This window comes from Patiria miniata, unplaced genomic scaffold (assembly GCF_015706575.1).
Source record: "Patiria miniata isolate m_02_andy unplaced genomic scaffold, ASM1570657v1 HiC_scaffold_11, whole genome shotgun sequence".
Lineage (NCBI taxonomy): Eukaryota > Metazoa > Echinodermata > Asteroidea > Valvatida > Asterinidae > Patiria > Patiria miniata.
Window position 1 is genome coordinate 366693 of NW_024037049.1, and position 14456 is coordinate 381148.

At 41.4% G+C, this 14456-nt stretch overlaps 1 protein-coding gene across 5 annotated transcripts; it reads right to left on the reverse strand.

Annotated features, from left to right (window-relative positions):
* Positions 1–359: 359 nt before the first annotated feature.
* LOC119741262 (vegetative cell wall protein gp1-like) lies at positions 360–6042 on the reverse strand. Of its 5 annotated transcripts, XM_038217025.1 has the most exons (3): positions 4495–5137; positions 1494–3572; positions 360–699 (listed from the first exon to the last, which is right to left on the reverse strand). In XM_038217025.1, exon 2 carries the CDS (start codon positions 3337–3339, stop codon positions 1504–1506), a length of 1836 nt encoding a protein of 611 aa, XP_038072953.1. In that variant the 5' UTR covers positions 3340–3572; positions 4495–5137; the 3' UTR covers positions 360–699; positions 1494–1503. The 5 variants fall into 5 exon arrangements, 3 of the variants coding, with proteins under 3 accessions (XP_038072953.1, XP_038072960.1, XP_038072945.1); XR_005272733.1 differs by lacking the exon at positions 1494–3572 and having other exon boundaries at positions 4971–5137; XM_038217032.1 differs by lacking the exons at positions 1494–3572; positions 4495–5137 and adding an exon at positions 5144–6042.
* Positions 6043–14456: the final 8414 nt, after the last annotated feature.

Here is a 14456-nt window from a genome sequence, read left to right on the forward strand (position 1 = left end):
GCGTTACATTATGACGAATTATTGGTCGGAATTTCACTAAAATACAATTTGTAAATTGTGACTTATCAACCGAACCATATAGTATTTTCTGTCATTTACGATGTCATTCATTCGGAAGGTATTTTTCAGGTTTAACACACTAGGTTGTTTTGCTCACATTATTTTTGTTCTTTGACAAATTCACTTGAAATTGTACTGGCGATCGTAACACATTATGAACAATTACTCAACGAAATACTGAGTTAATACGTTTAGTATTCCATGAGATATTGCCCGAACCATGAGTGTCTTCTTTTATTCAATAAAGTTACCAGTTCGTGTTGACTCTGCGTGGTAGCAGTAGCGACCACTGTGCATGTGGTGCGCCCTCTATTGAAAGATTAAACCGCTGCATGGGTACAGCAGTCTCTGTGCGAGACAATTCCCCAATTATGTAAAGTACTTACCTGCAATATAATTGGAATTATATGAGACAATGGAGGAGAGACTCACCCTGTAGATTGTTTCTCGTATTGCAATCTGATCCACCCTTAGAAGCTAATAGAACATACCTCATTAACATAACAAAAGACCCTTCCCCGGCGTGGTAGTGAAGCTGCGTTCTCCCAGGGTATCTGTGTCTTTTTGAAGCTAGTAGTAAGGTAACGGTAGTAAGGTAAACCTCATCGGAAACCAACCAGAATTACTCGGGCGGGTTATCTGCAGTAAGAAAATGAAGAAAAAGGGAGGGAGGTTGAGTCTCTCCTCCATTGTCTCATATAATTCCAATTCGTCACCGACACCACGAAGTAACACCCATCTACATACCAGTAAAAACTAGCAATCGGAGAAAACGGCAACTAAAGTTGAACGCCTTCTAAAACAACACTTTGCGTCAAAACGACAGAGTATTTTCTGTTGGGTTTCTCGTTGTGGACACTTGATAAATTGAATTTAATAAATCTGCTGTTTTTCACCCGTTTGTGTATTAAATAAACAAGAAATAAGAGAAAAAAAATGAGTGTTAGTTCGTGAAACCGAAAAGGCTGCGAACATGTAAATTTTCGTTTTCACGAAGTAACACTCTTCAATGTATTCAACACGGGGAAAGTGCAACTTCAGGTGAGCGCGCGCGCGCTCATGCAACTTGTTACAAGAAGAGTGTTACTTCGTGAAAACGTTTTTGCTCACTTATGAGCAGAGTGCGCGCCATGCATTGCAATGGTAAATGGAACTTGAGTGTTACTTCGTGAAAACGAAAATTGTCACTTTTGCGCAAAAGTTGCCATGGATATTTAGCGTAATTATTGAAGTAAAGCTCTTGAAGCTTTGAAACTTCGTGCAATGGTAGGCCTTGATGAATAATGTTTAAAAATCCAAAAAACTGAAAATCGAAAAAAAATATGGTTTAACACGGTAGAGTGTTACTTCGTGGTGTTGGTGACGAATTATATTGCAGGTAAGTACTTTACATAACTGGGGAATTATATTTCGCCAACTCCGGAGAGACTCACCCTGTAGACTTTAAAGCTGTTGTGTTGCCGATGACAGCACAGCACCTCCAAAGTCTGACAGAGGGAGGTGTCTGTGGTAGAAATTGGCAAAGGTAGAGGCTGATGACCAGTCTGCTGTTTTTAAAATTTCACTTGTGGAGACCCCAGCTCGAGCTGCGGCTGAAGTACTTGCACTTCTTGTTGAGTGGGCCTGAAACTGTGATGTATCAATGCCAGACTGAGACATTAAGTCTTTCAACCATCTAGAAATTGTTGAGGGGACCACTGGATGGAATGGCTTTGAATGGGAGAGGAAAAGCTGGGACATCCTAGAAGAACCAGTACCTCTGTGATGTCGGGTTCTCTGAAGATACTCTTCTAAAGAACGAACTGGGCAGAGATTTCTGACCGGCTGGAACTTGGAAATCTCAATTTGATGGAAGGGCTTACTGACAGAAACACACTTCGATGGCTTGACAAGGAGAAAACGGTATTTTCCATCAGATGATCGAGTCATGTTATCGACATCAATAGCTGTCAAGGAAGCTCGGCGACTGGCAGTTACCAGTGCAAGCAGCATGGCTAACTTGAGGGTTAACTGCCTCAAGGACAAACGGCGATTGTCGGGGAGAGACTTGATGAATCTAAGGACCTTCCCAACGTCCCATGTGCTGTTGTACTTCGGTCTTGGAGGGCGAAGTCCAAAAATACCTTTAAAGAAACGTTTCACTAAACGATGTTGACCCATAGGCAAATTATCAATTAAGCAGTGAGCTGATGAAATCGCAGAACGATAGCCATTAATGGTTCTGTAGGACAGACCTTCGTCAAACAACTGCTGAAGAAACTCTAAGAAATCAGCTACAGGGGTGTGAACTGGATCAAGTTTCCTCTGTAAACACCAGCTTGCCCACCTTCTCCATGCTGAGTTATACTGCGCATTGGACTGTGGTCTCCAAGAAGCAAGGATTGTGGCTGACACCGTCTGTGAAAGTCCCTCTGAAGAGAGATTTGCCCTGATAACTTCCATGCGGCCAGTTGGAGGTGGCCTATCAGTGGATGAACTTGTGACCGATTGTGGGGAAGCTGAAGGAGATCTGTTCTCCGTGGGAGGAGCAGTGGCACGTCTATTGCTAGTTCCAGCAGCATGGGGTACCAAGCTTGAGTCTTCCATACTGGAGCGACAAGAACAACTGTCGCTTCCTCTCTGCGGATCTTTTGAAGGATTCTCAGAAGAAGTGAAAACGGAGGAAAAGCGTAGCCGTTTACATCCTTCCAGTTTAGAAGAAGAGCATTGACCCTCCAAGCCATGGGGTCTGGCTGCCATGAAACGAACGTTTCTAGTTGTGTATTCAGGCGAGACGCAAAGAGGTCTACCGATGGGACAAAATGTAGGGCATCCATGATGCTGCGGAAGACTTCTGGGAGGAGTTGCCATTCCGCCCGATCGTCGAACACTCGTGACATCCTGTCTGCTGTGATGTTCTGGGACCCCGGTATATGTTGAGCTGCTAGAGTGATGTTTCTCTTGAGACACCATACCCAGATCTTGACAGCTAGTCGAGACATTGGAACCGAGTGAGTCCCTCCTTGGTGGTTGATATATGCAATGGCTGTTGAACTGTCCATCTGAAGAAGAACATGGATGTTCCGCCTCTCTGCGAGGAGAGATCGGATGGCATACCAAACTGCTAACAGTTCGAGGTAGTTGATATGATTTTGTTGTTCTACAGTTGTCCAACGGCCGCCTATCGTGGAGTGAAGACAAGCTCCCCATCCCGACATAGAAGCGTCCGTTTGAAGGGTCAAATCTGGCGTCGGATGAAGAAAATGCCGACCGTTCCATGCATGCAGACATTGCACCCATGTTCGCAGCTCCTCCAGAGAAGCTTGTGAAAGGGTGACAGCTGATTCGTAACTGTTCTCCCTGCGGAGGGCGGAGATTTTGTCCTCCTGAAGACTGAGGTAGAAGATCTGGGCTTGAAAAACTGCCAGAATTGTGGACGATAACCTGCCGATGAGGCTTGAGAGTTGTCGAACTGTGACAGTTTGCGCCTCCAAAATCTCTTGGCAGTGGCTGATTATCTTTACGATCTTCTCCTGGTTCAGAGAGAGAGTCATGGATGAAGAGTCGATAAGAAAACCAAGGTATGTTAAATTCTGAGTAGGGACAAGAATGGATTTCTCTATGTTGATAATGAAACCCAAATCTTGAAGGAGACTGGTTGCCACTTGAGTATTTGTCACACATCCCTCGTAGGAAGACTCGAGGATAAGGATATCATCCAGGTAAAAAATACAACGAATACCACGTTGTCTGAGGTGGAAGGCAAGTGGTTTAAGTATCTTAGTAAAGGTACGGGGCGCACTACACAATCCGAAAGGAAGACAAGTAAACTCATAAATGACCTTGTTCCAGAAAAAACGGAGATATTTCCTATGCTCAGAATTAATAGGAACTGAAAAATAAGCATCCTTCAGGTCTATTTTACACATCCAATCCCCCTGCACTAAGAGATCTTTCACTGAAGAAATGTTTTCCATCTTGAAATGATGGTACGAGATAAACCTATTCAAAGGTCTTAAATTAATCACTGGACGGAGATCCCCAGAAGACTTAGGAACCATGAACAAAGTAGAAATAAATTGTCCCTGAACGGGTTGAACTTCTGAAACTGCACCTTTATCGAGCATCTTCTGTATCTCGAGGTTAAAAATTGAAGCGTGATCCTCGGACTGAGCCCGGGTCACAGGAACAAAAGACTGAACCGGTGTAGATGTGAAACTGATACAGTAACCATCCACGGCTTGAAGAACCCAAGGGTCATGAGTCAACTTCAACCAGTTGTGAGAAAAATATTTCAAACGACCAGCAGGGGGTACAGAAAATGCTGGAGAGGCACCAGTGATGGGCATAAACAGCTGGGCATCTAGTTTTTTGAACTAGACTTATCTGTAGTGGCGTAGGCCGTCTTAGGATTTCGCGATCTTGGGAAATCCTTGAACTGTTGGTAATTCCTACCTGGGAAGCGATTGTAGGCACCCCGCGATGGGCGACGCCCTCTGAACGACCTGGAGGCCAGTTGATAAGGCGTGAAACGTCTATCCTTAGAAGGGGTTAGACTGCTGAGATTTTCCGCCTGTGCCCGTGACTTTGGAGGCCAATTTGTTGACCTTTTCTGTCTCCTCAATGTCTTTCATCAAGGATGATCCGAAGAGTTCACCTAACGAAGGAGGGTTCTTCTTGAGGACATCAAACTTGCGGTCGACAATGTCATCAAATGCATGTTGTCTCGCCAAGGCGAGCCCTTGACTGCCAGAGCCGAGTAAAATAATGGCCGACGAAAGATGATCCTGGACAAGTTCTTTAGGAACTTCATTGGGGCACTCATCATCTGTAACTGCGTCAAAAAGGCGTAGCAAGGGTTTGACTGCCTCGAGGATATGAGTATGGGAAGCTCTCAACTTCTCATCACTGTTAATGGTTGAGGAATTTACCTGTTTGAACACCTTCTTCAAACCAGACGGAAGTTCCGGGGCGGAAAAGAATTTTCCCTGGCCCGACGGGACGTTGTACGGTGAAATTTCCTCTTTATAATCGTCGGAGGACAACTTGTGGGTTTTCAGTTCCTCCCACCATGAAATCACCTTCTCTGAGATAGGACTTATACCTGTGTCTTTCTTGTGAGGAAGGCGAAAGGGCTCTCTACCGGCAGTAGAAACTGCGGAAAAGGAGGCCTCAGACTCATCGTCACTAACGTTGACTATTTCAAGATGGCCGCCGTCATCAGCCGCAGCAGCAGGAGGGCGCTGTGCATGTGAGCCAGGGGCCGTCAGAGTTGGAGCGCTAGCGGGAGGCTGCTCCGAGAGACCGCTGTAAATCGGCTGCGGAAAATACTGGACAGGGATGCCCCACTGATTGAATAAACCAGCAGGCATCGTTGATGGGCCAGGGCCACCAGGGCTTCCCCAGGGAGCTGATGGTGGCTGAGGGTACCAGTAGCCCGACTGAGCGGGGAACTGTGTAAAGTGCGGTTGAGCTGTAGTCGGTGGGCGTGGCGCACCAGGGCCAGTACCAGACGGAGCTGACGTACTAGGCCGCGGATCTGTTACACTTGCAGGGGGCTTTGGGCATGGAGACCCGCCGCCCGAAAAGCCGTCAGCCCACTGAGGAGCCTTGGCTTGGTCCGCCAAATTTACCCCCGACGGGGAAATTTCTCTAGCTGCCATAGCTAAGATGTCTTCTGCAGGCGAAGGGGGTTTCTCATCGTCAGGGGGTCGAGACACCGTGCACGGAGCTGAAGGAAAACTCTGACGAGACTTCGGCATGATGGAGTAAATCCTTGTAATTTATCACGGAAAGTTGTCGTTTAGACGCGAGTAAGATAAAAGCGTGTGGATAGACTGCGACACAAAAAAACAAAGACACAGATACCCTGGGAGAACGCAGCTTCACTACCACGCCGGGGAAGGGCCTTTTGTTATGCTAATGAGGTATGTTCTATTAGCTTCTAAGGGTGGATCAGATTGCAATACGAGAAACAATCTACAGGGTGAGTCTCTCCGGAGTTGGCGAAATATAATCAGAAAGCAAAGAGTAGTTGGAAAGAGTTTGGGTAAAATGCCCTTGAAAAAGAGGAAACAAAGGAACCTCTTGGGAATTTCTCTTCTTCTCTGGAAAGGAGTTGTGACTTTTTTGCCATGAACGTTGCTCCATTTGGATAATATTTTTCACGTTTAAAACATTTAATTGTTTCGATCTCATTTTCGTTCATGTTCTATGAATTTTGTACAAATCACTTTTTACTCAATACTATATAGTTGTACGTTAAGCATGACTGGCACCACAAGCCTGTTAAATACTGACAGACAAAACAGAGATTATCGGCGCCAATATAGTTTTTTGTAACACCGACAAACAACAAAACTGCATTCCCAATTGAAGTTGCGTGTCCAGAAAACTGTCCTTACTATTACACATTCACACACGATGTCACACGATAACTCAAAATTATTTGTTATATTGCTTAGGAATTTTGCCTATAGAGGTTGAGCATGACAGTCAACACAAGCATGATAAATATCGAGAGAAAAAACACAGATTATCGGCGGCAATATAATTTCAGTAACACGGACAAAGCCCATCCAAAGTGAAGTCACGGCCTCCAGAAAATCGTGTGACACCTACGCCACACGATTGCTCAAAAACTAGTCATTTTTATTGGATTGAAAATTTGACTAGATGTAAAGTTTGACTTGCAACATTTGCCTGTTAAACATTTAGAGAAAATAATTGTGTTGTTTTGGATTGAAACTATATCTTCTGATTGGTCATCATAGACAACACCACACTTTTTAATTTATAGAGGAGTAGTTAAAAAAAATTATATATCCCGAAAATGTAGTGCGATTTTGAGTGAACTTATTTGATGACAAAAAAACAACACGCTCGGTTTCCGGAAAATAACTCAAGAAATACATGTTGCATAGAATTGACATTTCGTAAATTGATTAAATGTTGTAGATTACAAAAATCTGTGAAAAAGGGAGAGGAATTGTCTAGTAATAAAAAGAATATAGCAAAAAAAAATGCGTTGTATTAAAACGGAGAAAAACCTGCCTCATTATTCAAGTCAGCTTTAATTTTCTTTCAAAAGAGGGCGCGCTTCACAAATAGAGGTCACCACCGTAAATATTGTTTTGTCAACACGAGACACCTAACTGAAGTCAACGTTCGTGACACAAAAACAAAACACTTGGTTTCCAAACAATAACTCAAGAAATACCCAAAGACGTTGAATATGGAGAGCAATTATTAATCCATGAAAAAAAAATAACCAAAAGAATAAGTGAGTTAAGCACGAAAAATAGAAGACGCGTTTAAGTCAACGTTCATGGAACAAAAACAAAACCTACTCGTTGTGGAGACGATTACTCAAGAAATGTTTGATGGATTGCATTGAAATATTCCACAATGATTTAACGTGATATATCGATCAAATCTCTCGAATTTGGATATGAATCGTTCCCCAATAATTGAAATATAGCAAAGACAGTGTGGCGTGTAAACGCGCAAAATACAAGGCGAATCTGAGTCAACCTTCATGGAATAAAAACAATCCCCTGTTTGTGGAGACAATAACTTAAAAAAAAATTGATTTATTGGAGTGAAATTATACCTCCTGATTGGACGTTCATATGTAACACAACCGGTTCGAATTTGGAGAGAAAGCATTAAAAAATTAAATTAATATACCCCAAAAATGAAGTGTGTTAAGCGATTTCGAGTCAACGTTCATGACACAAAAGCAACACACTGGGCTTCAAAAAATAACTCAGGAAATATCTGTTGCATGGAATCGTCATTTCGTAAGTTGATTAAATGTGACAAATCACAAAAATCTGTTGAATTTGGAGAGGAACTGTCAAATAATAAAAGTAATGTAACGAAATCTTTTATTTCAAGTATTCATACGTACGCGGGTATGTATACACGCATTTTGAAACAGTGCCCTCAATAGTCAGGTAGCGTCTAGCCCAACCCCCTCCACCCCTGCTTTTCCAACTTTCAAAGTTGATGGTTCCGAAAATATTAACCAGAGATTGCCGCTGCTGGTCAAGAGGAGTAACTGTAGCCTTACCACAATGTCACCCTGATTAGCGCCGGTAGTTAACCTAGTGGCGAAACAGCGAGGCGTTCGGAACGGAGACTAGACATAAGTCGAGTGAGCTGCAAGCGAGGTTTTGAAAATCCCGGCTTCATTCCAATACCGGATCCAGCTCTATTGCCAAGCCGCATGCCCGAAGGCAGTATACAGAACGAAGCCGGAGTTTGAGAAACCCCGGTATGTCTCATGACCTCGGTGACTTTCGGTCGTTTTGTAAACATAGGCTACGTGCCCGGTTCGGAACAAAGCCATGTAAGGCCCTACAAGTGGCTTTGTCATTTACTTGTATGGTATGGTCCCACTGGTATGGGGGAGGGGAGGGGGAAGGGGGGCATGTGGTCGTTCAACTATCCCACCCCACCCCCATCGTCGCTACGTCATTGCTTCAGCGATTATTATAAATCGAGGTGGTTCGCAATACAGAATGGCAAACTCTGGTGTGATTTGTCCGGATATCACCAGGGCTAGTTCAGGGTGAATCGTACGCGTTATGCGGAGGCCACGAACTAGCAAATGTAGGAAATATGGTCGTTCCATACAAGCCTTTCTTGTTGATATAGGGGGGATCTTAAATCACTTTACATGCTATTTTGGAACTGTGTCATTATTTTAGGTAGTGAACGTTTGCTTTTTAGGTCCATCATCACCGGTCATACATTCTAACATTTCTGGAAATGATTATTCGAACTGGGAAATATTAAAGTGTAAAAACCTTTTCCACATTTAGAAGGCCACGATTATACACGGGCCGTATATGATACCTAAAGCTCATGGAAGTTTTTTTAACTGTTTTTATTTCCTCAAAGTCCCAATCAAGGAGCAAAGCCTACCTCAGGGGCATAACTACGGGGACACGGGGCATATACCCCCACCCCCAGTGGAAGCCCCCCCCCCGGCTCCAGTTTGAAAGCCTGAAATAAAACATTAACTGTTGTAATAATACGTTTATTTTGCGCTTAGTGCAGCCTTTGTAAAAATAACGCACCCCAGGTGCCCTACCCCAAGTTAAACCCAAGTTTCTCCGCTGGCTTGAGTACGATTTAATTCCTCATATAATCCCGAATATATCCACACAATTTAATAGACTGAAGCGCCAACTGTGTACATTGAATGAATCACGGCCAGTGTATACGTCACTTGTCTATCCACCAATCACAGTTTGTCGGTGACAAGTCGGTGACGACAAGTCGGTGACCACAAGTGAGTGGTCTGTGACTGACAGGTTGTTTGTGTCAATCATAAATTCCATGTTTGGATGTGTCACCGACATCCATACAATATCCACCAATAAGAAGCGTCCATTTCAATCTCGGTGACTAGTTTTTATGGTGACTTTATAGCCTCAAAGACATTAACATTGCTTTCATATCATTAATATGAAGCGAGTCGGTGATGTGTGATTGACAGCGCACAGGAGCCATGCAATCACAATCCAGGGTCCGAGTTTTAGTCACTGCTCAGGAAATCGATGGCACTATTTAAGACATGTGGGGCCGTCCACCCTTCACATCAACCACAGGTCACCTTCGGACGACAACCAGAGAGAGAACTGACTGCAAGAACAAGATTTTGCTCGGTGAGTGTTTGAAACAATCATTTTTCTTCGGAAGAAATTTGTTGTTTTTGCACAATGTGTTTGAATCATTGCGGGATTCAGATTTTGTTGAATGTTGCTGATTCAATGGTTTTTCAAACAACGAGCTCGGTAGTAGGCTTAATATTTCCTCGTCTTTGTGTGTTTGTGAAATGTGGTAGCTTGACGACTGAATTTTTTTTATGAACAAATGTTCAATTTCTTTTTACTATGACTCTGATACACGTTTGCTAGCAGCAAAGCCAGCGCGCTAATTCCGATCCAGAAGTTGTGCCTTTTCCCAACGACCACTTTGGAGTTGATAAAGTATCGCAATAATTTACAAATGTGTTTGAAATTAACTTGTTCAGACGGGCTTTGTTTGTGCATAACATGCACTAAGCCCTTCTGAAAGAGTTAATTTCAAACACTTTTGTAAATTATCGAGTTATTTTATTTTAGCTCTTACTGTAAACAGTTGGTGCGGATGCAGACCACGGTTTTGTGAGGTCAAATTTCAAGGCAATAAAAATGAGGAATTCCTGTCTGGCAATATTTCCGCTACTACTTCCATTGTGCACTCTCAAAAATAAATTGTCCAAATACTGACTGGTTTCTTTACTTCTTGAACAAAAATCATTTGGATTCTTGTCAATATGGATAATACACTACGAAGTCACATTTATGGACTTTTTTTAAATTAAAGTTCGACTGTTAGGTTGGACTGTTTTCTGACCGCAATTTTTCGCAAGTATAAAACATCAAGTTTCCTGCTGTGATTCAGAACAGTAAAGATGTATTGATCATTCAAAATAATATTTCAGAGGAACTACAAATCGGTGTGTCACATTTTCGGTTTCAAAAAACAAGTCTCGCAAAACCTGGACTCTTTATAACCTGGCCAATATTTTTGGCACGATCAAGCACACTCTTACTTTTTGCCTCCCTTTTTCCTATTGACTTTATCATTTAAATTTTCAAACATGAAATCCTAGTGCAATGTACTCACATTATTTCCGGATATCACTCAAACTCAATCAGAATGAAAAGTTATTCGGAAGTTGGTCACGGAAGAACGTATACAGGTATCCGGACATCTCAAAATGCCGGTCTTATTTGTGTTATTATTTGTGGGTATTCTCAGTACCTTTGAACTTTGTTGTTCAACTGGCATTTTGCTATAGTTCACAGTGCGCCATTCCGGTTTCATCAAGTTACTTTTAAGCATTGCAGGATAAAAGTGTCACTGGTCAGAATAGACTAGAGGGCGCAAATACAAACGCACTGGATCATGATGATGCACACAGTTTTATACAAGTTCAATAGCTGGATGCATTTTGTAGAATTCATGGATAGATTTGATTTTTGGAGAACGCATTTGAGATAAATAGTCAACCCAAATTACATTTTTACTGAACAGACATTTTTTGGCCGTATTGTACTTGTGGAATTCAGCCATGCCTCCCCACCAAACTCCAAGTTATCTCCTAAAGGATTTTTAATGACTCATATTTTTGTTGGTATTTTTTTCAGCCAGCAATCCGCTCAAGTGTTGAAGAGTGCTTCTGCGAGAGAATTCAAGAACTGTGCTTAGGTGAGTGTCTGTTGACATTTTCTTCATTCAAGCATCAGAATAGAGCAGTGATTTGGTAGGAGACTGTTCCTTTTTTCTATGCATTTAATCTTTTTGGTCCAAATTAGAAACCAGAAAACGTCATTCAATTACCTCTACGAAAAAAATAATCCTGGCCATGATGGTTAGGCTTCTCAATTATCCCTTCTAAAAAAATATCCTCCAAGCCATAGTCTCCTCAATTATCCCTTCTAAAAATATCCTCCTAGCCATGATGGTTAGTCTCCTCAATGATCTCATCTAAAAAATATCTTCCAAGCCGTGATGCTTTGTCTGTTCAATAATCTCGTCTAAAAAGAATTCCTCCAAGCCATGATGATTACTATCCTAAATTATTATCAATTCTAAAAAAAAAATAGCTTCCAAGCCGTGATGGTTTGTGCGTTCAATAATTTCTTCTTAAAAAAAAAAATCCTCCCATTCATAATAGTTAGTTTCCTCAATTATCCCTTCTTAACAAAATCCTCCTAGCCATGATGTTTAGTCTCCTCAATTTTCCCTTCTAAAAAATCCTCCTTGCAGTGATGATTAGTCTCCACAATAATTATCCCTTTAGAAAAGATCCTCCTATCCATGATGGTTAGTCTCCTTAATAATTATCACATCTAAAGCATATCCTCCTTGCCAGGATGATAGTCTCCTCAATTATCCCTTCTAAAAAATATCCTTCTAGCCATGATGGTTTTCATTTCAATAATCCCTTCTAAAAAATATCCTCTTAACCGTGATAAGCCTCCTCAATTATCCCTTTTCAAAAAAATATCCTCCTAGCAATGATGGTTAATCTCCTCAATGATCACATCTAAAAAAATATCCTCCAAGTCCAGATGATTAGTTTCCTCAATTATCTCTTCTAAAACATATCCTCCAAGCCATTATGGTTTATATTTTAATAATCACCTCTAAAAAAATCCTCCTAGCCATGATGGTTTGTCTCCTAAATTATCCCTTCTAAAACAATATCCTCCTGGCCATGATGGTTAGTCTCCTTAATTATCCCTTTAAAAAATATCTTCCAAGCCATGTTGGTTTTCATTCAATAATCCCTTCTAAAAAAATCCTCCTAGCCGTGATGATAAGTCTCCTCATTTAACCCTTCTAAAAATATCCTCCTAGCCATGATGGTTAGTCTTCTCAATTATCCCCTTAAAAAAATATCCTCCAAGTCATGATGATTAGTGTCTTCAATTATCACATCTAAAAGATAACATCCAAGCATTATGGTTTGTCTGTTCATATAATCAATAATAATAATAATCCCTTCTAAAAAGATACCTCCTTGTTATGAGTGTGAGTCTCCGCAATTATCCCTTCTAGAAATTATCCTCCAAGCAATTATGGTTAGACTCCTCAATTATCACATCTAAAAATTAACTTCCAAGCCGTGATGGTTTGTCTGTTCAATAATCTCGTCTGAAAAATATCCTCCAAGCCGTGATGGTTTTTATTTCAATAAGCCCTTCTAAATAAAAATATGCTCCTAGCCATAATGAGTAGTCTCCTCAATTATCCCTTCTCAAAAAAAATCTTCCAAGCCGTGATGGATTGTAGGTTCAAAAATCTCTTCTAAAAATATTTTCCTAGCCATGATGGTTTGTCTCCTCAGTTATCCCTTCTAAAAATATCCTCCTAGCCATGATGGTTAGTCTCCTCAATTATCCCTTCTAAAAATATCGTACAAGCCATGATGATAAGTCTCCTCGATTATCCCTTCAAAAAATATCCTCCGAGCCATGATGGTTTTCATTCAATAATCCCTCTATAAAATATCCTCCTAACCGTGATGAATAGTCTCCTTAATTATCCCTTCTGAAAAAATATCCTCCAAGCAATGATAGTTAGTCTCCTCCATTATCCCTTCAAAAATATCTTCCTAGCCGTGATGATTAGTCTTCTCAGTTATCCCTTCCTTCTAAAACATATCATCCAATCCATGATGGTTTTCATTTCAATAATCCCTTCTACAAATATCCTCCCAGCCGTGATTATTAGCCTCCTCAATTATCCCTTTAAAAAATATCCTGGTGGCCATGATGGTTAGTCTCCTCATTTAGCCCTTCTAAAAAATATCCTCCTAGCCATGAGGGTTAGTCTCCTCAATGATCACATCTAAAAAAATATCTTCCAAGCCTTGATGGTTTGTGCGTTCAATAATCTCTTCTAAAATAAAATCCTCCCATTCATGATGGTTAGTTTCCTCAATTATCCCTTCTAAACAAATATCCTCCTAGCCATGATGGTTAGTCTCCTCAATTATCCCTTCTAAAACAATATCCTCCAAGCAATGATTGTTTTTATTTTAATAATCCCCTCTAAAAATCCTCCTGGCCATGATGGTTTGTCTCCTCAATTATCCCTTCTAAAACAATATCCTCCTCGCCATGATGGTTAGTCTTCTCAATTATCCCTTCAAAAAAATATCCTCCTAACCATGATGGTTTTCATTCAATAATCCCTTCTAAAAAAATCTTATAGAACTGCGCCTGGAACACACCTTTTTGAACCGTAGCCTTTTTGTTCGTGGTCTTTGAATCAACATGCGATTCAGTTTCAAATTCTCCCTATTATAACTAACTTCGTTCGATGACGTCACAATGCTGAATTGTCGCAAAGACGTTTATGGTAATTCAAAGAATATCTATGGCTGCAGACCAGCAAATAAACTGCCATGGACCTCAGTGATAAATACCCCCACTTGTAAAGATCAAGACAAATACTCACAACTCTCCAAGGTGTTTGAAACACCCTTTGAATTAAAGTTTATTTCATAATCTTTCATTGTCTGTTCAATGTTTGCGGTATAATCCGATGACCTTTTTGAAACAAAAATTCCACCCAAAGATGATGACCCTGTAGTCCTGTAGCCTATCGCCCAAGGCACAATCTGCCACTTCACAAAACACTGAACACTCAGGTTTATTAGGACAAAAGATATTGCTCAAACAGGGGCGGATCCAGGAATTTTTGCAGGGGGAGGGTCAGGCTTCTAGCAAAAAATATGTCAGATTGTTGTGATAGGCGAACGGGTAATTATTATTACTATAATTGTGATATATTTGTGTGTGTGTTTCACAGCGAGGGCTAGGGGTGGGGGGTCGGCCCCCCTCCCC

Bases quoted from the DNA above. Each gene is read 5' to 3' on its own strand.
- LOC119741262 (XM_038217017.1), bottom strand. From the start codon at position 3,723: ATGTGTGACAAATACTCAAGTGGCAACCAGTCTCCTTCAAGATTTGGG.